This window comes from Telmatherina bonti (assembly GCF_933228915.1).
Source record: "Telmatherina bonti genome assembly, chromosome: 1".
Classification (NCBI taxonomy): Eukaryota; Metazoa; Chordata; class Actinopteri; order Atheriniformes; family Telmatherinidae; genus Telmatherina; species Telmatherina bonti.
Genome location: NC_136619.1, coordinates 24332067 through 24353670, shown reverse-complemented (window position 1 = coordinate 24353670; position 21604 = coordinate 24332067). Strand labels below are relative to the sequence as shown.

Here is a 21604-nt window from a genome sequence, read left to right as displayed (position 1 = left end):
GTGTATACTTGTTACATGTCATGCTGGGCGTTGGCATAGATCCTTTTAAATCAGTGTGGACTAGTTCTAGGGGCTTCTTGGCCTTTGCATCTGGCTCTCTGTGTCTGGTTTCTGTGAATTTTCCCTTAGTACAAACTTCAGAGAGCTGCTCTGCCCTTTTATCTCCATACCTTTTGCAAAACCTTGTAGCTTTTGTACATTTTCAAAGTTACAGTGACCTCAAATTTCAAGCCAGGTTTGTATATCATCATATACTTCACATTAATCATCAGAACTTACTTCAAAAGTTGGTACACCTTGTCACTCTCATGAATATCAAACCTGCTACTGTCTTTGGTTACAATGGTGTCTCCTCTCTTGAGATGATTGTTGCTCCTCCATTTGCTGCTTGTGCTACTGAGAGGATGTTGTAAGGATACAACGGCATGTAGAGTGCATTACATAGCTGCACTCTGTGTTGATGTCCAGCGTTGTCTAGTAGATAGATCATTGCCGTGCCTCCCCCTTTTGCCATCACGCTGCATTTGGTCCTGTCTGCCAGTTCTACTGAGTGTATCTCAGCCTGGAATGAGTTGTTGAAGCTTTCCCAAATTTCCCAATTTCATTTACAATATGGGATGCGGCTCTTGCTGATACTGATATTTCACTGCAAATTACAACTAATTAATCTTTTCAGATAACTATGTAGATAAAAAGATAGATCAGGGATCAGAAACTTAATTTTGCCTGGAGTCAAAATGACCTCTTTACATCTAAAACTTGTCTTTTTCTTTGTTCTTATACATTTATTTATATTTTATATATCATGGTCAAATGGAATTGGTTCAACATATTTATATACAGTGTGATTCAAATGCAAGTGCTTTTTACATTTATATTTTGGTGTACTGGCCTTTATTGTCCAGCAGTAGATGAGAAAGTGGCTCATGTGGGAACTGAACCTTACACCTGCCTGTAATAAGCAGCTGCTTCACCAGGTGAACTAAAACTTACAAAAGCATTTTGCTTAAAAACTGTTATTTTCCAGGTCTTTCTGTCTGGTATGTTTGGTCCTGAAGTGCAACTTTCCTTCAACGGTTTAGTAACCCTGCTTCTCTGCTGTTGCTTCCACTGTCCGAAAACTTGGACAGAAACTGGTGTTAAACTTTCTGCCATGGGAGACTGAGAGGAAGGGAAGCTGCAGCTAGCTTAGGAGTAAACTCCCTTCACTTCGCCCAGCAGCGGCGAAGCAGCCACTGCTTTGTGGTGTTTATTGCTAAAGCTTGTAGCAAAACATTCACTGCTAAACGGGCAGCTTCTCAGAGCTAACTTCCTCTGCTCTCTCTCTCCTCTTAACGAGACAATGCGGTTCATTTAATTCAGCACTATAAATAGCACCATGTCTATGTGTGACCCGAACCTCAAGATAAGCTGATCATTGCCTCCATCCCGCAGCCAGTCAGTCCTGCATTGAAGCGTTGCTTTGATTGTGTGAGTGAGTGTGCGAGCCTGCAGCTGAGGAGAAAAAAACAGAGCAGAGCCGCTGGAGGAGGGTGGCAGTTAAGTTTAGGCGCATCTATGTAGATTGACTTTGGTTTTGGCTACCGGGGCTAGATTTAAAACATCTGGGCTGAAGCCCCTGGCTGGCGACGCCACTGTACAGGAGCCTGTTGTCATACATTAAATGTGGAATCACAGAGAAGATATTCTCTGGAGAAGCAGAAGCACTGAACTGCAAATGCTCTTCATCCATTTTCCATGAAGTTACATAAGCTTTCTAACCTGAGCTGTTATGGATTTCTATTACAACTCTGCTATCACTGCTTATCTTGGTAACTAATGATTTGAGGGATGATTGGCAAATAACTGCCTGTTTAGATATAGATATCTTTACCAGGACCAGTTTATACACTGCTCAAAAAAATAAAGGGAACACTCAAGTAACACGTTGTAGATCTGAATGAATTAAATATTTTATTAAAAACGTTGTTCTTTCTATAGTTAAATGTGCTGACAACAAAATCACACAAATATCAATAAAAATCAAATGTATCAACCCATGGAAGTCTGAATTTGGAGCCATACTCAAAATTAAAATAGAAAAACACACTACAAGCTGATCCAACTTTGATGTAATGTCCTTTAAACAAGTCAAAATGAGTCTCAGTAGTGTGTGTGTAGCCTCCATGTGCCTGTATGACCTCCCTACAATGCCTGGTCATGCTCCTGATGAGGCGGCGGATGTTCTCCAGAGGTGTCTCCTCCCAGACCTGGACTAATGTATCGCCAACTCCTGGACAGTCTGCGGTGCAACTTGGCATTGGTGGATGGAGCAAGACATGATGTTCCAGATGTGCTCAATTGGATTCAGGTCTGTGGAACTGGCGGGCCAGTCCATAACATCAATTCCTTCGTGTTGCAGGAACTGCTTACACACTCCAGCCACATGAGGTCAGGCATTGTTTTGCATTAGGAGGAACCCAGGGCCAACCGCACCAACATGTGGTCCCACAAGAGGTCTCAGGATCTCATCTCGGTACCTAATGGCAGTCAGGCTACCTCTGGCGAGCACATGGAGGGCTGTGCAGTCCTCAAAAGAAATATCGCCCCACCCCATTACTGACCCACTGCCAAACTGGTCATGCTGGAGGATGTTGCAGGCAGCAGAACGTTCTCCACGGCGTCTCCAGACTCTGTCACGTCTGTCACATGTGCTCAGGGTGAACCTGCTTTTATCACCAGAGGGGAATTTGCCAATCTTGGTGTTGTCTGGCAAATTCCAAACGTCCTGCACGGTGTTGGGCTGTAAGCACAACCCCCACCTGTGGATGTCTGGCCCTCATTCCACCCTCATGGAGTCTGTTTCTGACTGTTTTAGCAGACACATGCACATTTGTAGCCTGCTGGAGCTCATTTTGCAGGGCTCTGGCAGTGCTCCTCCTGTTCCTCCTTGCACAAAGAAGGAGGTAGCGGTCCTACTGCTGGGTTGTTGCCCTCCCACGGCCTCCTTCACGTGTCCTGATGTACTGGCTTGTCCCCTGGTAGCGCCTTCATGCTCTGGACACTACGCTGACAGACACAACAAACCTTCTTGCCACAGCTCACATTTATTTGCCATCCTGGATGAGCTGCACTACCTGAGTCACTTGTGTGGGTTGTAGACTCTGTCTCATGCTACCACTACAGTGAAAGCACCACCAGCATTCAAAAGTGACCAAAACATCAGCGAGAAAGCATCAGAACTTAGAAGTGGTCTGTGGTCACCAGGCGTATAATTTCTACCTGTTGTCTATTTCATTTGCACAACAGCATGTGAAATTGATTGTCAATCAGGGTTGCTTCCTAAGTGGACAGTTTGATTTCGCAGATGCGTGGTTGACTTGGAGTTACATTGTGTTTAAGTGTTCCCCTTTTTGTTTTTTTGAGCAGTGTATTTACCCCTCAGGACAGGGGTGGGTCCTGGCTTCCTTAAAGAGTTGTTTGAAGCTTGGTTTTTAGGTTAAAGTCAGAACATGGTTGAAATTCACATTAGGAACAAAACAACATACAAAAGGTTGTTTTGGTAAAAACAGAAAATAAGGTAGCTGTGTTTCCAGCTGTCTGCTGGGAATGGATAGTGAAGACAATAAATTGACTCAGGTGTAATGATGAGGTAAATGAATTTTATTCTGTTCTACAGTCATTTGGCAGATGCTTTTATCCAAAGCGACTTACATGTGAGAAGTGTTTGGTTAACCATAGCAATTAACCAAACCTCATGTCTTGTGGGTAGGAGGAAGTTGGACTACTTAGAGAGAACCCATGCATACACGGGGAGAACATCCTAACTCCACACAGAAAGGCCACCATTCAACCCCCCCAACTGAGGCTCAAACCAGTGACCTTGCTGTGAGGTTGCAGTGCTAACCAGTACATCACTGTGCTGCAATTCTAAATGCAAATGAAAAAAAGTTAAGGATTTATTTTTCATTTGGTATGAAATTTTCCAAACTAATTTGATAGTATTTAAGATTTTTTTTAGATATATTTTTACAATTTTAAGTGTAAAGTTAGAAAAAAAAATCCATTGGAAAATATCTTTTTTTTTTTACACACCTACAATAAATTTGTACCTTTTTCATAACAGACCATTAGGTGACATAAAACACATTTGTGTTGCAAATACCTCATATTGTTATAAACCAAACTACTGATCATATTTTAGAATAATGATTTACTTTATCCAAAAAGACAAATCATAAAAACACAAACAAAAAAACTTAATGCAAAGATAGAGTTTAAACGGAGGGGAAGAAATAATGATAAAATAATAACAGTAGTAGTAAACTATATTAGAAAACAATAGAAACATTAGCCAACAAGATTCAAAATGAGTCCTCCTGTTCAAGACAAAGTCATACAATCAAATTGTAGGTAGAAAATAATGATCAGCATGAATCACTGAGGTGGTTCAGTGTATAAACTATCAGATGCTGCAGCTATTCTCATTAAAATGGAGGCCACATGAAGTACAGGGTTTACAGTGGACACATTAAACGTTAAACTACTTTTTGTGAAAGCAGAGCCAACACATGCTCTCAACAACATAAAACACCCCACAGTGGAAAATATAGTTTTCTTTCCTGTTTTCCAAGAACAAAACAAACTCATTTTAATTCAGGTGATTGTCATGTTTTCAAACAAGTGTTTTGTGCATCACAGAACCACCATCCTGCTATAAAATGACATTTTCTGCACAACTGAATGTCACAACAAATCTTGCATTCAGTAACAACTAATATCCATATTTATGTCACTGGTCTATAGGCTTCCTGTATCCAGTGACAGTTGTACCTAGTCGGTTTAATCTGTGAAGAGAGGTTTTAAACATCATGACGATCTTTGAAAACTTGTATTTTATTCTTTATATTGCTGAGACTTTTCAAAAATCCCCCAAATGTGAGTTTAGTCTCGTACTTGATCTCACTTATAAGTTTTTGATGAAAAGAGTTTTGGTCAGAAATTGCATATCGTCATTTATGCAGCATGTATAGGTCTACTGACTTATTTAAAATACCAGTATGATATTTTAAGGCTGGATTATCTATACATCTACACATATATATGTGTTATAAAAACTATGACTTTTCAAGCAAAATAAAACAGTTAAAACTATACTTTTACAAACATGCAAAAGGTTCTGTGAAACGGAATAAGAAGTGATTCCACAAAACAAATCATCACATAGGCTAAAAATACAAAATATTACTAATTTTCTTCACTGAATCAAAGTTTTATTTAGTCAGATATAGCCTATTCTATTTTTATGTAACCTGTACTGTAATACGAATGCTGTACAAAAACTTGGCAAACAATTCTAAAGAAGATGATCCTAGTTAGGACACACATAATGAAGAATGCCCTGTAGCTATACTGCAGAAGAGGTTCTCCATTCAACATGATTCATTTATGAAACGATTAAAGTCTAAAGAAAATACATTATTGAAAATCTTTAATATTTTGTAACATAAAAAAGCCCCTGATCAATAAAACCTGAAACCTATAAATAAGTTGGACTTTCCACAAGAGACTTTAAAATCTTCATGACAATTTTATGCATTTTTATTAATAAAATACCACAAAACAGTCCAGTCAGGTGGTTTTGCTGGGTATTAAACTGTAAATCTTTTTCTATTTATAATTGTAAAAATGTTCCTGGCTGCTTTGATACTTTGATACATGAAAATGTGTGGTTTTTTTTCCCTCTAATTACCTCATTCTAAACTTTAACTCATGGTTATGATTTCATATTTGTCCTGGACGTTGTTGTCCTCCTGTCTTTGAGGCTCAGGTTGGTGCAAGTCAATGAAGAGAAAGTAAATCCCAGCTGCAACCGCTCCACCCACCATGGGTCCTGCCACAGGGATCCACCACCAACAGCCCCCAGCTCTGTGGACAGGACAGTAAATATAAAATATAATAACAACATGCAGTTTAATATCATGCGGCAGAACTGTTATTAAGATGGTATCCTGAAAAAGCAGCTCTGTGGCTCTGAAACAACTTTGTCAAGTGACACCAGGCTATACATTTATGAGATCATATGGAGAATAAACTGGAAACCAAGACAGTTTGCATTGAAACTCGACTGTAATATTAATTTGGGAGGATACCATTTCTTTTAGTATTTGATATAATACTAATAACAATTGTTAATATTTTAGCAGTATATAATCTTTAACGTGTGTATGGTGCTATTAAAAGTGGGGTTTCATTTCTTTCTTACATCAATATCAATCTTTCATCAATTTATTGCAGAAGCGTGGCTGACCACTCAGTTCATATGTTCATATTATAACTGGCTCATTCTTCAAAAGAGGACACTGTGAGAGCTACAGCAGCACAAAAGTGGACTTGAGTCCAGTGACTACTACCTCCACGGAGGACAAGCCAGATAAATGGATTATTCCTAATCCTAAAGGGTAGTTTGGACAACAGTTTGTTTAAGCATGACCAACAATGATATTGTAATAAGGATTTTCTTAAAAATGACTGCACCGCATATGTTTTCCCCTTAGGCAGGTAAGTTTGATCAGTCTTGCCCGTTTTTCATCATTTTCAACACTTATTATTTTCATGTCATTTCAGAGCCTCTATTTGATACATTACAGTCAGTAATCATCTGTTGATGTAGAAAAAAAGTGAGTTGTGTCCACTCTTGCATGTCTGAGTGCAGCAACCTCACTGATTATCAGTGTGTGAACCCAGGAGTTCCAGTCCCATTACTGTCAGAGGGTTGTTTTTACATAACTGAGAAAGGGATTAAGTTTTGTCCAGTCTTGAATTTTCCTATTTTTCTGGTTGAATTTATCCTTGATTTGGTTTCACAAAAGCAGTAACACATAATTGACCATGGAGATTATGTTGTGATTAGCTGGCTCTGCTCCTCCTCAGCCTGTATTGGTACTTGTGAAACCAATTAAGCCACAATGGTCTGACAAAACTTTGTCAAGTCCTGTTATCTTCTCCTATCCTTGATAATTTAATTCTAATTTGGTGAAACAAGCCTCAGATGGAGCTATAAATGATAAATACTCAACACCACTTGACATTTGATGTTTGAGGTCAAAACTCTTTAGACATACAAGTCACAAGTTACTGGGAGCTAGTGGGTTTTTTTTAAATGTGAACGCTTAATTTTACTACCTGTATTTTCTAGGCAATGATAGATTAAACTGACGTAGTAAGCAGTAGCTTTATTTTTCAGAAATGTGTTACGTTTGTTGTCTTATCATTCTCTGATATAATTAAAATGATGCATCTTCAAAACATAATTTCTTGTCTAATTTCTTTCTCTTGTTGAATTCCCTGAATACATCTGACAAATGATGTGTCACCAAGCAAGTTATTCTCATAAGGAACTAAATTAACTTAAAAAAGGATGCAAAACAGTTTGTGTATGGGAAATGTAGGAGAAGGTTTGATCTTGACAGTCAGAATATTTTTACTTCCCTGCTGACTGCTCTTTTCTACTCTGTCTCTTTCTGCTTTTTCAGTTAAAATACTTAACTGCTGCAATACTCTTCAAAGCAATAATGCTCACTATCTCTGCAGTCTGTATACCTGTAGTAGCATCATCCTACCTATAATGAGTTATCCCAGATTACAGGTCTAATGAGCTCTGTCTGTTAGACATGTGCCCTCATTTCATTCTGGTTTACACCAGACAGACTCCTTTACCGAGCCAGAGGGAGATTATAGAGTATATCAGGCCAAAGTGACTGTACAGACCTTTACGCTAGTGAAAGAGTTGCACCACAACAGTAAACCAGCTTCTGTACAGGCCATGTTTTTGTTGTCAAGGAACTGAAGAAGTAGACTGGAGGAGGGAAATATCTGGATTAAAATTTGATCTATGGCCAGTGCAAAAATGATCAGACCAGGAGACAGTCTCTCACTAGGTCGTACTGATGCTGTTTGCATGTGCTGGAAAGATATGTAATGTCTAGAAACACTCAGCCTGAAAAGAGTTTTCATTTTCTTTCTTTTTTTTTTTTTTTTAATGATGATGCATTTGCTTTTAATCATATGTGTAAAAGATTATGGCAGATTTAGTTTCTATTTGATAACATAATCCTGGCAGTACATTAAAACGATCTTCTATATTTTTAAAGTCCTACTTTAGGAGCCATCTGGCAATATCTAAACTGTGGTAAGAGCCACCACCCTGAGTCTTTAGATCGTCTCCAACCACTTCATACTGTGTTACTTTCCAGCTAAATCAAGAATACTGCTTTTAAATGTCCTCAGTTGTATTGAGCAGCCTTTTAACTCAGACCTGTGCTTATATGGCCTTTCTAAAAGCACCATTATTATCCAAGCAGTGTTTTGTTCTTAGTCTGACAACCATAACAGCCAATCTCAATGCATTTAAGCAGCGACATGCACAGACGCTTTCAGGGGCAGGGGTTAAAAAGATTGGTCCGGCGCAGGGTCAAGGATGACGGGCACGAAGGGCAAAGGCACAAACAGCACCTATTTACCAACGATCAAAACAGAGAGCCTGTCAAGGGTGACCAGAGGAATGTGTCCAGAGCCTCCATGAAACATTAGTAGAAATCAAAGTCTAAATAAAAATGAGAGGTAAAAAGGGAGTCCAGTCAATGAGAAGCTTTAGGATAAACTGTGAGGTTTCTGGTTTTGGTTCAGATCACAGAACTATGAGTCAGTATTTTAGTTGAATATTTTAGTAGTAGTAGTAGTCTTTTAGTAGAAATATATATATGTATATATATATATATATATATATATATATATATATATATATATATATATATATATATATATATATATATATATATATATATATATATATGGAATAGAGCATATAAAGTCTGTTGCTATAAACTGTGCAGTTAAAATATGTGGTGTAATTGCTTTGTTTGCACTCTGAACAAAGTCCAAAGCGAAGTGAAAGAGAGGTGCACCTCCTCTCTCTTCCCCTTTGCAACATTCAGGCTGTAATGTACAATCTTGTGACATTGGATGAAATCTTAACCCCTTTGTTGATTTTTATTTTACCAAACTGCATCTACAGCTCTGACTGGGTCTTGTTTGAGTACATTGACAAACATTTGACTTGATATCTGGGAGTAAATTAATGTTTGGTATGGTACAATAATTATTATTCAGTAATTAATTGTGTTTATTAACATGGTGTAAAATGAAAAACAAATCTAAAATAAACTTTCTTGATTTTCTGATCAATTCAGTGTCACATAAATATTTAAAAATGATGAATATTTGTTGTGATAAAAACAAAGGTTTGATAGTTCAAAAGTAAAACAGATCAATGAAATGAAAAATATTTAGGACCTGATTACGTCCTAAATACTTCTTCTAATTCTTCCTCAGTTTAAGACATGCTGAGATGATCTGCTGTGTGGACAGTTCCTTCAGTCAAAGATGATCACATTACAGCGATGCTATGCAAGTTTCCAACCTTAAAACTTGGTGCTTCTGACTTATTTAGATACACCCTGACAGTCATTATGCACATCCTGGAGCTGTGTTTACCCTGCGGTGTCCCTGGGCTGCAAAACTGGACTTCACTATTTTCTTTCACAGTCATTTTGCAATATACAGCACCATGTCACATATATCTGGATATAAACGCACTGGATACTTTGAGACCAGACCATGACTGATTCGGGGCCAATAAGGGGCCAACCTCAGACTGGCTTTTCCTGGCTGGAGAAAGTCCAGAAAAGAGATGCAAGACTGTTTTTCTTAACATGATTGGTATGCAATAATGCAATAAAAAATGTTAACATAACAAAAAACTTTTTATATGATCATATTAGAAGTTTTTCTTCTAAGGATGACACTAACAGACTTCCATAGAAAAGTTAGAGAAAACAAAGATAAGTCTCACATTTACAGTCTCTTGTGTGAAGGTTCATGGATTAGCAGATTCTACTGTTCGTCGCTTAATTTTACAAGCCTTCAGCAAAGCCATCACTAAGACCTTGAAAGTGGACATCACCACGTAGGAGCACAAATAGACATGTAAGGCATCAAGGTGTTAACACTGACATGCTAAGGAGATAAAATCCAATCTGCATACCGTCGGGATCTTAGTAACAAAAATACTGGCATTATCATTTTGAGACTTTGTTTTATAGCTGCCAGACTTTGCACTGTGGACCTACATGGCTCATTTATTTTCAGGCATAAGACTTGGTTACCAAGAATCCAACCAAATGAGTGCATAATAATGCACTGTGTGGTACCTGTAACAGGACATCCTCATTCATGCATTAGTAGAGCCTGGGAAACAAAGACTACATTGTTTCCACGGTGTTGCTAACCAAAGAATAGCGAGTTTATTTGTACAAATCTTGATTTTTACCATTGTAGCTCCATCCATATTGTTAGGGGTATTTTGATTAGTAGATATAAAGACCTTCTCTGATCTTTCAAACAGAAACGTGAGCAAAATAAAGAAAAAAAAAACAATCTGACCGAGATGCAACACAAGGGAGACAAAGAAACATACAATGCTTCCATTTGGAAATGACCTGCTGAATATTTCATATTTATATGCAGGGAGAGTCTCCCTGCATATAAATATAAAAACCCATTTTCAAAATGCAGGAAAAACATGCATGTTTGAAATATTCATCCACATTGGGATGAGAAAAGAGATGGTGGGAGAAGCATTGCTCTTCATGTGGGATGGAAATGCAGCCACTTGGTTAAACTCTGGGTTTCTGATTTTTTTTTTTTTTTTCTAACAATCCCAGCATAGACCTTGAAATTTGACACTTCTAACAATGATTTCATAAAGGATGACAGTAGGTGTTTACTAGTGTTTCCTAATCAGTAAAATTACCTGAACACTTCCATGCCCCACCCAGCCACAGCTGTGAAGAACCGTGGGCCGAGATCTCGTGCTGGATTAATTGGATAGCCACAGTTTAAACCCATGGACACTCCGATGGCCATGATGATCAGGCCGATACACAGAGGCTCCATGCCTTTTGGGGCGCCAATATTTTTCCTGTCAGTGATTGCCAGGATGCACAGGATCAGGGCTCCAGTTGCAATTACCTTAAAAACAGATGGAACAGGTCATTAATATGACATCGGCTGTGTTCCCAGAATTATTTATTTGTCAAGGTTTGAGCTAGAATAAAGGATATCTTTCAGCGTTTGGCCGTCTGTGTGTTTGACCTCCTGTCAGTAAAATAAACTAAGCCAATTTCACAAAAATTTGGTGGAGATGCAGCGTAGTAAAGGAAGTAAGTATAACCATTTGGAGTAATATGGTTACCATTTGCTAGTATGGCAAGATGGGGCACTTGCATGGGCTTTGATGTTGGATGCACTGGATGTAAACTGTACTTTGGTAGCTGTATTTGCTCATTTTAATCACCTCATCTGCTGGTATGACCCTTGTCCTGTATTTTCACTAAGCTTATTAAGGGTCTTCCCCTTTTCCCTGGATTCAGTTGTGTGTCAACAGCTATACTTCCCCTCATGACCGTATACACAGAAAAATAAACCAATATTATTTTCTAAGAATTTCATGGTCACCAGTTGTTTACCGTATTACTGTAAACATTTTTTTATTTTAATTGTTTTTTTATTTGGGTAAAAATTGTTTTTTTTTTAAATTTTGTTTATTTATTTATTTTTTAAAATCAAATTAGCAGCACACACCATACTTTAATACTTTGACAAATTTAATAATGACGCATAATGCCAACTATATGAATTATTTTGATTTTTAAAAAGGTCGACAAATAAGCTGGCTTTCATATCTTGCACAAACTATCATTAATACACCTCATATTCTTATATCTAACCCCCCCCCTCCCCCTACCTTTATAATTCATAAACCAATGTGTTTCTCCCATCTCATGTATATCTGGAGCAGATGGTGGTTATTTTCAGCACTGAAGCAAAATTGTTCATACATCCGCAAAGAATTTATTTATGTCAACTCATTCTCACACTCATGCCCAGGACTGCACGAAATGCAGGCTACCGTGCTTCTCTCTATGCTCTAGTGGCTTCCTTGTAGTCAAATGTTCCTGTTGGATTATATTTGCTTCCTCAATAGAATTAATAATTTAACAAGAAGAAGAGACAAAGCCTTTTAAATCTAATAAATGGATTAGAAGATTAGAAAGACATGCTTTATACTTACTTTAATACTTTCAGAACTGGGCAGGTTGTATAGTTCTTAAGATAAACGTATAGGATATGGGCAGTCTGGTGCTGCACCATATCAAAATTTTCCCTTTCTAATTGTGAGTTTAATTGTGACAGTTAACACACACAGAACAAAGCTTAAAAATAAATGTTAAGAGTCCAATCCTACTTCAATGAAAATAAAGATATAATAGGTTTTAAACACCACCTGGTCAACAAACCCATTTAGGACTGAGAGATGCTCTGCAGGATAAGATGCAAATATGTTGGCTGTGGCATTTGGACCAGTAACTGCAAATTCTCCTTTGGTATAGTCCATCAAAGCATCTGCACAAGAGAAATATAGTTAAAGAACAATTGACATGTATGTGTGTGTGTGTATATATATATATATATATATATATATATATATATATATATATATATATATATATATATATATATATATATATATATATATATATATATATATATATATATACTGCTTAAAAAAATAAAGGGAACACTTAAACAACTAAATGTAACTCCAAGTCAACCACAATTCTGTAAAATTAACCTGGCGACATAAGAAGCAGCACTGATTGACAATCAATTTCACATGCTGTTGTGCAAATGGAATACACAACAGGTAGAAATTGTAGGCATTTGGCAAGACACACTCAATAAAGGAGTGGCTCTGCAGGTGATGACCACAGACTACTTCTGGACTGCTATCTCCTTCTTTGTGCAAGGAGGAACAGGAGGAGCACTGCCAGAGCCCTGCAAAATGTGCTTTGGCAGGGCACAAATGTGCATGCTCAAACACTCAGAAACAGACTTCATGAGGGCGGTATGAGGGCCCGACGTCCACAGGTGGGGGTTGTGCTTACAGCCCAACACCGTGCAGGATGTTTGGCATTTGCCAGAGAACACCAAGATTGGCAAATTGGTCACTGCTTTATTGGCAATGAAAACGTTCTTTGTTTTGCTACATTGTTGAGTATAAAGTTTTGCTAATTAGGCAACATAAAGCTGTTATTAGATGTATTTCTACTAACATAAGGAAAACACTTTATATAATAAAGTGCCATATGCACAATACTTAGCTATTGTGTAACTAATTAACCTTAAAGAAGATTTATGTGTGTAGAGTGTGCAACACTGAACTTTAATAACACCTGTGTCACTTCACCTGCATGCGGAAAGAGGGGAGGAGTAGGATGACAAATTCATAAAATTTATGCCGTGGTAACTAATAGTTGGGCAAGTTCAACTTATACACACACACACACACACACACATATATATATATATATATATATATATATATATATATATATATATATATATATATATATATATATATATATATATATATGTGTGTGTGTGTGTATGTTTTTTTTTTTGCATGTAACTTTTCATACATTGATAATTCCTTTTCAATGGGTATATATGGTGTTTATATTAATATAATATAATTTGAATTTTATGCCAACAGTATATAAATAAATGATCCTGCTCTCCTGATGCTGTTAGATGTCGGATGGTCCACCATGCGTGATTGAACAGTCACTGACACGTTGTACAATTTGCCTAATAAACATTTTCACTGATGCTGCAGCCGCGCCTCTTCACATCTGTTTTTCATGCGCTTTTTATTTTGAGGAGGTAGAGTATCAGGTGGGCTACAGTAGACATTTTTAAAAGATGCGGTTCTCCTGAGGAGCGTACATGAGTCATGTCTGTCTCCAGGCCACCGTGACTGTCAACACACAGGCACAGAGGAGGCTGGACCTGCGCAGATTTTGCACAAAAAGAAGATTTTTCCTGGCTGTTGTATTTTCTGTGTTTTATTTAGTTAATTATTTTTAGATTGAGTGTTGATGTGTGTGACCGACATGTGTAGGGTGTTGGAAAGTTATGAAAATACGGAACAAAGTACACTTGAATGTGTGATGGCTGTGTAATATTATGTGAGCTCCGTATAATACAAAGTATTAAATATGTTGCAATTTATACAGGAAATCACTGCTGCCTAGAAAATGTGAAACTATTTTTGTGTGTATGTAACAGTTTCATGCCATGCATAGATACAATTTCAAATAGTATAAAGGTATGAAACTTTGCTTGGATATCATCGTAATTTTATTTTAACATTTGAATTTATTTTTATTGTGATCAGCACAGAACAGCACCAAGTTTGTACATCAAGCAAGACAATCTGCTCAATAACTTTAATTATTTCAGGTTTACACTCACCATAATACAACCCATAGACAGCGCAGGATCCAGCAAAAGCCCCAAGGAACTGTGCCAGCACATACACAGGAAACTTCTTCACAGGCAGTTTCCCAAGAATAACCATGGCCAGAGAGACGGCAGGGTTTACGTGGCCTCCTGAAAAATAAGGAAAATCATGAGAAAAGTCAGGCAAAAAAAAAAAAAAAAAAAAAAAAAAAAAAACACAAACAAAAATTGAAGAAGTTAAAAAAATATTTTAATGATTAAATAGTTGTATGTCTACAAACAGAAAACATTATCTTTTAACACACACTGACTCAAGACAAACTCGGGAGTCACATGTCTGAAAACGTTACGTTTCTTTTCAATACACACACACACACACACACACACACACACACACACACACAACAAACTGAAAATCTGCTACATGAGAAGCAAACATTTAGCATTTTTGCTTGAAATGCGCTTTAGAAGAATTGTTCTATCAGTGGACTCGGCTCATTTAAAAAAAAAAAGTCTAATCAATTTGAAATCGACAAGTTTGATCGCACAATGTTTTTTAGGTTTTGCTCACAAAATTCACTTGGTAGAATAAATGAGGGGTCTGTTTAATGATGAGGATTATCAGTTATCATGCAGTCAAACAGCAGCTTTTCTGGATGCGTTTACATACTGTTTGTGTGCATTCATACCTGTTTGTCTTAATTCTGCATTGTCCTAAAAAGTGTGTTGAACACATTCCAGCCAATTGTTAGCGGCATGAGATAGCAGTGTGGGGTCATTTATTTAACACTCTGGGATCTTGGCTTTGACCTCGATGTGGTAACACCACTGGGGGTATCAGCCATGCGCCCATTGTTAATCTCCCCATCCTGTTCACAAACACTGACCACGACAACCAGCCAGACCTGCCTGTCTGAATTGCATCTGACATAATCTGCCTGAATCTCCTTAAGGCACACGTAGACTGCAGGTCATTAGAGTGACCATAATGTGTCACACTTACGGTACACTGTCATCTAAAATCTTAGACTACAAACTGAACGCAATTGTGTTTTCTTCTCCTATGGGCCACTCTGCCAAGGAAGTCCAGAAAGCCAGGCTTGTCACACCTGACCCCCCTCATCTCTAGAGACCCATGCCCCTGTAAAGCTCATTAGTCCAATACCTATGATCATCTTCAGAGATGTCGTTGGACAGAAGCTTCCCACTGAGCTGTGGACCCCAGGGCTGAATGGCCCATTCATGCAGCAAAAGCTCTTCATATATTAACCTCCGTGTCCTCCGGCTTTTCTACTATTCTTCTGAAGCTTTGCCATTCCTTTTATTAAAACTGTGGCTCAGGCAAAGCATGAGAATGACCAAAACATCCATCTTTAATTGTAGCATTCTCATACAACTAACGTATAAAACACATCACCCAAATATGGGCAAATTTATTTTTAAAGGTTTTTATTGGAAAATGTTTTTCAAAGTGCACTTAGGCTTTAATTCTTATCACTGTTATCTTGAGTTAGAGTAATCAAAAATAAAAAATCTGATTATTTATTCATGTAGCCTTTCTTAGTTGCCTGCAGTAAAGAAATATGCAGGTTTAATCTCATACAAGCTAGAGAAGCTTGTGGAAAAGATGAATAAATCAGTAAGCAGTAGGCAGCTATGGAGATGGTGGGGTAGGTTTTTTTCTATTGGAGAGAGTGTAGTTGCACCATATTCTTTCATATTACTTACATTGTGTCATCGCATTCAATGCAACATTTCATCCATTTCTTTTTAGATTTGGTATGGTGGTAGTTGCAACCCCTCCTAATCCACCAGGGAAGATAGTCCCTAGTACAAATGGATAGTGGGATGTTTTTCTTTACATAAATTTGAGCATGCAAATAGCAGAGATGGAGAGTAGCATAATCAGAGAGTGCATCTAACCTAAAACTAACCCAATCTCTGCTACCAACTAGCATATGTGGCTTTATGCAGCATGACACCTCTTTTAAAACACAGAAAAGAAAGATTTGACAAGCTTGGAGAAGATCCTCAGTCTGAAGTTCTTTCTGGTCAACATAAAACAATAAAGGGGTTTATAGAAATTTAAAAGTGAGCAGTCTTGTCCTTTCACGTCATTTACAAAGGGGTATCTATATTTTTTTTAGCAGGTTATGTGCTTTTTCTTTTCTTTTTTTTAAATAAGGACTGAAGAATAATGAAGCATCAGCTCTAATGGGAAAGTAATCTGGCAACAAGTTGACATTAATTAGCAGAACTGAAACAACTTGCAAACTAATCAGTTGACAAAATAACCAGCAATAGATTTCAAGATCAGATCAGTTTGAGCAAAAAAAAAACTTTAATTTTTTTTTTTTAAGGAGCTTCTTGGCAACAAAACTGCAACTATCTGCCCGATTTTCTCACTGTAAACCGAGGACATGATATTCTGGTATTTTTCAGACCAAACAATTGAAATATTCATTAACCTAATTGAACAGATGAGTGATCATGAAAGAATCCTTTGTCTCAAGAGTTGTGAAAGTGGATAATGTGCAATTATAACAAATACCAGCTGCACATGTGTGCCACTTTTACCTGACACTCCCCCTGCCATGAAGACGGCCATCATGACTCCCAGAGTAAAACCAATGTGGATGGTGAGTGGCTCCCCGAGAGCCCCTTTACTCAGCACTGTCTGGGCCACTGAACCGCATCCAAAGAGCTGGGACACAGATCAGAACAAAAACACAAAGAGTAGACATAGAAAGCCTCATTGTTTTTAATTATTCCAATTATACCCACCATTAACACTAACCCTTTTGTCCACAAACAGCCTCTGACTGCCACAGACAATTTGTCCAAGCTGGAGATCAAAACAATGATTAATCCCCCGTTTATTAGGTAAAAGGCACAAGCAATTTAGAAGAGGAAAAAAATGTTGAGGCAAGAGCAGTCATCCAAAAATAAAAAGGGTTGTTGTGGAAGCCGCATCTCGTCTCTGATGTGCCATTGCAGGCTTTAAAGCAGACTCTTAAAGGTGACAGGTGGAGCTCTGGGGCGAACAGGTGGAAGCCACCGCATGTCAAACCAGGAGAACAAAATAACTCAAAAGCTGGCAACACTTTTAGTCAATGACAAGAATACTCCTGATAAAGGGACTGAAAAGGATACAGATAGATGAATATAATCCATTGTTTAAATTTGAAACTCAATAGAATTAAAATACTTCATTTATTTATATTGGACCAATAAAAGGCATACTTTTGCAAGAGTTGTGTGTAGTACATATCAGTCTTACACTGCATCAGTAACATGTTGTTGTGATTCCAACAAAGAGCCTGTAAGGAGCAAATTGCAGCTGAACACATGAAAGAGAGACTTTCTTATTTTCTGTTAATAAAGGCATGTAGAAAGTAGCAGCCAGTCCACAGAGACTTGGTTTGACAGCTTATTAGCGTACTGACTGACAGCTTTAACGCGGCTGTTAAAGCTGAATGACAGGTGCAGAGGGAGGTACTCACTATCAGGACAAATATTCCCAGAAATTCCGCCAGGAACTCCTTAAAGATATCCCGCCTCAGGCCAAATTTCTCCTTCATTTTTCTTCTGCTCTCACTTTCCATTTTTTGTCCGCCTTTATGCTCCTTGATGTCTACTTCGGACCACAACAAACAGCCAACAACTATGATGGAGTGTGTGTATGTAGCTGTCGGTGCAGGTTGTCGCCTCCCACTCGGTGCGCTCTCACCGTGAGGCGCACGGCAGGCTGATGGGCGCGTTAAGCTTTCTGCAGCCGTTTCCCTGCATAACCACAAGGGGTCTTACAGTCTGTCTTCTACAGATTCGTACACTGCTGTCCAGCTCTGCTAGTTGCTGAAAAAAACACCTAAACATACAAACAAAACAAAAAATCAAAAATCCATGAGAATTGCTTTTGAAAGTTTAAATATAAATTAACCCACTGACAGAAAAAGCCAACCGTAATAGACTTATGTAGGCTACAAGAACAAATAATATTTAAATAGAAAATGTATGAATGTTTCTGTGACAGGGTGAGATTAAATTAAACAAAATATTTTTTCTTTTAAAGCAGTAAGTGTTGTCCCATTAATCTCACTAATGCTGATCAAAAATAAGGAGAAATTAATACTTCTCGATTTAACCCACAAACAAAAATAAATTATGCCACATTTCTTTTCTAATAAAAGCATGCAGCTAGAGATGATAAAAAAAAGTAATCCTTCTGGTGGATGCAAACATTTTATACACAATCTAAATTTTTTGGCTTGCTCATTGGAAATAAGCAACAACGCATTTACTTTATAAATCTCAGATTTATTTATTGATGTATTTATTTATTTATTTTAATCAACTGCAGTCCGTATTTTAAACATCCTTCTTGACAACCTGTTGGTTTGCTTCTGTTTAACATAGTTTATTGTCTTGGTGTTTATGGGCTAATATTAAACGTATAGCCTATACACAGTAAATCCAGGCAGGCATTAAGTCCAGTTTTTATTTCATGAATAAATGTTTTCGCACAATTCAAAATCGGCCTAAGGAAAAAAAAAAACAAAGGCTTACAAGCACATTGGAAAATCTCTTCCAATTATACTTTTTTTTTTTTTTTTTAAGTGTGTTGACATGTTCTTCTAGTTATATAAAGTGAAACTTTTCCAGGACATACCCACATCCATATGCACGTGCTGTTATAAGTAACTTTTACGCAATTCATTTGTTTTTTCGTAAAAATGAGGGTTGTTAAACAAAACGACGTGTCACAGAAAGCAACTTTGAACAATTTTCTTGCAACCCCAACCCCACCTACCTACCCAATTATACTAAAGAAAAATATATGACAGTAGCCAGTTATTTATTTGCATCCATTAGATGTCTACACATATTAAATTAAAAACCCTTATTGGAATCACAGATTGTGTATCTCAAACCCAGACCCCCCCCCCCCCCCCCCCCACACACACACACACACTTCACGCCGTTTCTCACTCACCTTTCTTCACCCCGCATGAACAAGCGAACATAAAGTCATTCTTGTCACTCTCCACCTGTTTCTACTTCTTTTCTTTTCTTTCTTTCTTTTTTTTTTAACTTCAAGTGTTACCATCAACACCCCATCCAGTAGGACAAAATCACAAAAAGATATTCCGCGCGTGACCCTCCAGGGTCCGAGGCTTGTTCCATCCAACAGAGGGAGCTCCATGAATACATTTGAAGCGCGGCTGGTTTGTCACGTCGTCTCCCCGGTACGTCTTATCTTCCTTTTGCTGCGCTTTGTGAAAATGTGAGGCGACAGGCTGTGGACGGGATGTTTTGAATCCATTAATCAATGTCACCATTGCTGGCTCGTCCTCTTTGATGTGAAACAGACACTTGGAGAGTGTCGCCCATGCTGTGAAAAAAGGTTGATGTGCTGATGGAGAAAAGACATCCTCCGGGAGTTTGGAAATGATGGAACTACATCTGTCTCCAAACCCCTTTGTCCTGTCAAAAAGTTCAGGTTATGAAATCTAACTTGTAAACTTCGCTTTTCGACGCGACTCTCCAAGAGCAACACTTTACTTAGGAGATTAACCACGAAATACAAAGAACTTCTTTATTTACTCTTCAACAACTGGCTTCTTCTACCTGAGTCGTGTTACCGAGGTGGGATTACACGAATTTATTGTGGATGTGTTGATATGCGCGTGGATTTGCTTTAATACCTTTAGTTTTCAGAGACAGGACCCCTAACAGCTAATTCCAGGATGTTTATTGTGAGGTTTAAAGGAGGCGCTGGCAGGAATTATCACCTGCAGGACAAATCTGTGCCAACAACACCCCAGCAAGTAGCAGCAATCCCTGTAGTCCACATTTACATAACATCTCAGACCGTGGGGAGGTTGTGTTAGGCAAATAAGCCCACAGAGTGATAGCGAGCTGAAAAGGAAAGTGACGCCTTTATGTCACTTATAGGAAATGGTTCATCATAGTGTGACATTTCATTTTACACGTTTGCACAACAGGTGGAAAACTAACTTAGATTATTTTTTTCCTTTTCATCTTCACTAAAACAAAATCTCTAAAACTGTCATTTAAAACTTGAAACAAAGCAAACTCTATTTGTGAACCAAAATCTTTCCATAAACTCAAAAAAGCTGCCAACAGGAGCCTGCAGAGATTACAGAGATTATTTTGCTAAACAAATTGCATCCTATAGACTTCATTTGAACAATGAGTCTCAGCAGGTTTGGGGAGCTGGTCTTTTTTCATCCTAATAATAAATATTTAAATTCCTCTACAAAATGCGCATTTTGAAAACTCCCTTGGTGTTAATATTATGGATTATTATTACTTTTGAATGAATATAGCAGAGTGTTCGTGATAATCAGTTCCAGACCACATAGATAATCCGCCGCAGGGAGTTTAGACGTGATATTTGTGTATGTAAAACTATGAATAACTATGTAAAAAGCGTCAACTGTTGGTGAGTGAAAGCAACTGAGGAAACTGAGTGCACCGGGAGTGTGAGGTGGGTGGGGTGGATGTGTTCCTCCTTCTTAACACGCATGGCTGAGGTCGTTTATGTAAATGCTTGAATTTAATTTTCAAAAGGACGGCCCTTTCGTTTGCCCAATGAAAAGGAAGCGCGGCCGACACCTGGCTATAAACCCAGGAAGGAACCCAAAACCTCAATCAGAAATCCGTGGTGAAAACCCCGCAGAGGCGCAGCACGCAGGCAGACGAGCGGAGAGACAGCCGTGATGACTTCCAGTAAGATCGAGATCCCAGGAGAGGTGAAGAGCGACCCCGCTGCTCTCATGGCATCCCTCCAGCTGATGCCCTCACCGGTGCCCAACCCGGAGATCAAGTACACAAAGGTTTGTTTCTCTGCACACACTCCGCTGCAGACTGACCGCAGTTTACAACAACTGCGCGCAGATTTCTGGGCTTCAAAATGTGTCAGAACTTTACAGAGTTTGTGTCAGCTCGCGCCGCAGGATGCTAGTGGACTAAACTTATCACCGACAGAGAGTTTCAGCTCAGAATAGAAAGTTCTCAGTTGTTCTGGTTCAGACCTGTTACGCTGACGAGTAGCCTCGTATGGGTTCCTTCTGTTCTTTTTTCCCCCTTTTTTGAGTACGCACGTGCTCAATGCAGACTATCAAACCAGTAACTCCAGTAAAATATTTTTTAATAAGCAAAACAGTCATAAACACAA

The 21604-nt window shown here is 38.2% G+C and overlaps 2 protein-coding genes across 2 annotated transcripts in view; one reads left to right on the top strand and one right to left on the bottom strand.

The window, feature by feature from the left end:
* Nucleotides 1–5744: 5744 nt before the first annotated feature.
* On the bottom strand, nt 5745–18008 carry aqp9b (aquaporin 9b; the record flags this gene model as incomplete). The annotated part of the gene is made up of 6 exons (XM_079244950.1): nt 5745–5907; nt 10853–11070; nt 12386–12504; nt 14416–14553; nt 16981–17107; nt 17907–18008. 6 exons carry the CDS (start codon nt 18006–18008, stop codon nt 5745–5747), a joined length of 867 nt encoding a protein of 288 aa, XP_079101076.1.
* A 2978-nt stretch (nt 18009–20986) lies between these two features.
* The window catches only part of aldh1a2 (aldehyde dehydrogenase 1 family, member A2), a 29494-nt gene continuing 28876 nt past the window's right edge, over nt 20987–21604 (top strand). Inside the window, exon 1 of the mRNA XM_079253303.1 lies at nt 20987–21263. Coding sequence (XP_079109429.1) covers nt 21147–21263 — 117 coding nt within the window. The 5' untranslated portion in view covers nt 20987–21146. The remainder of the gene's footprint in view (nt 21264–21604) is intronic.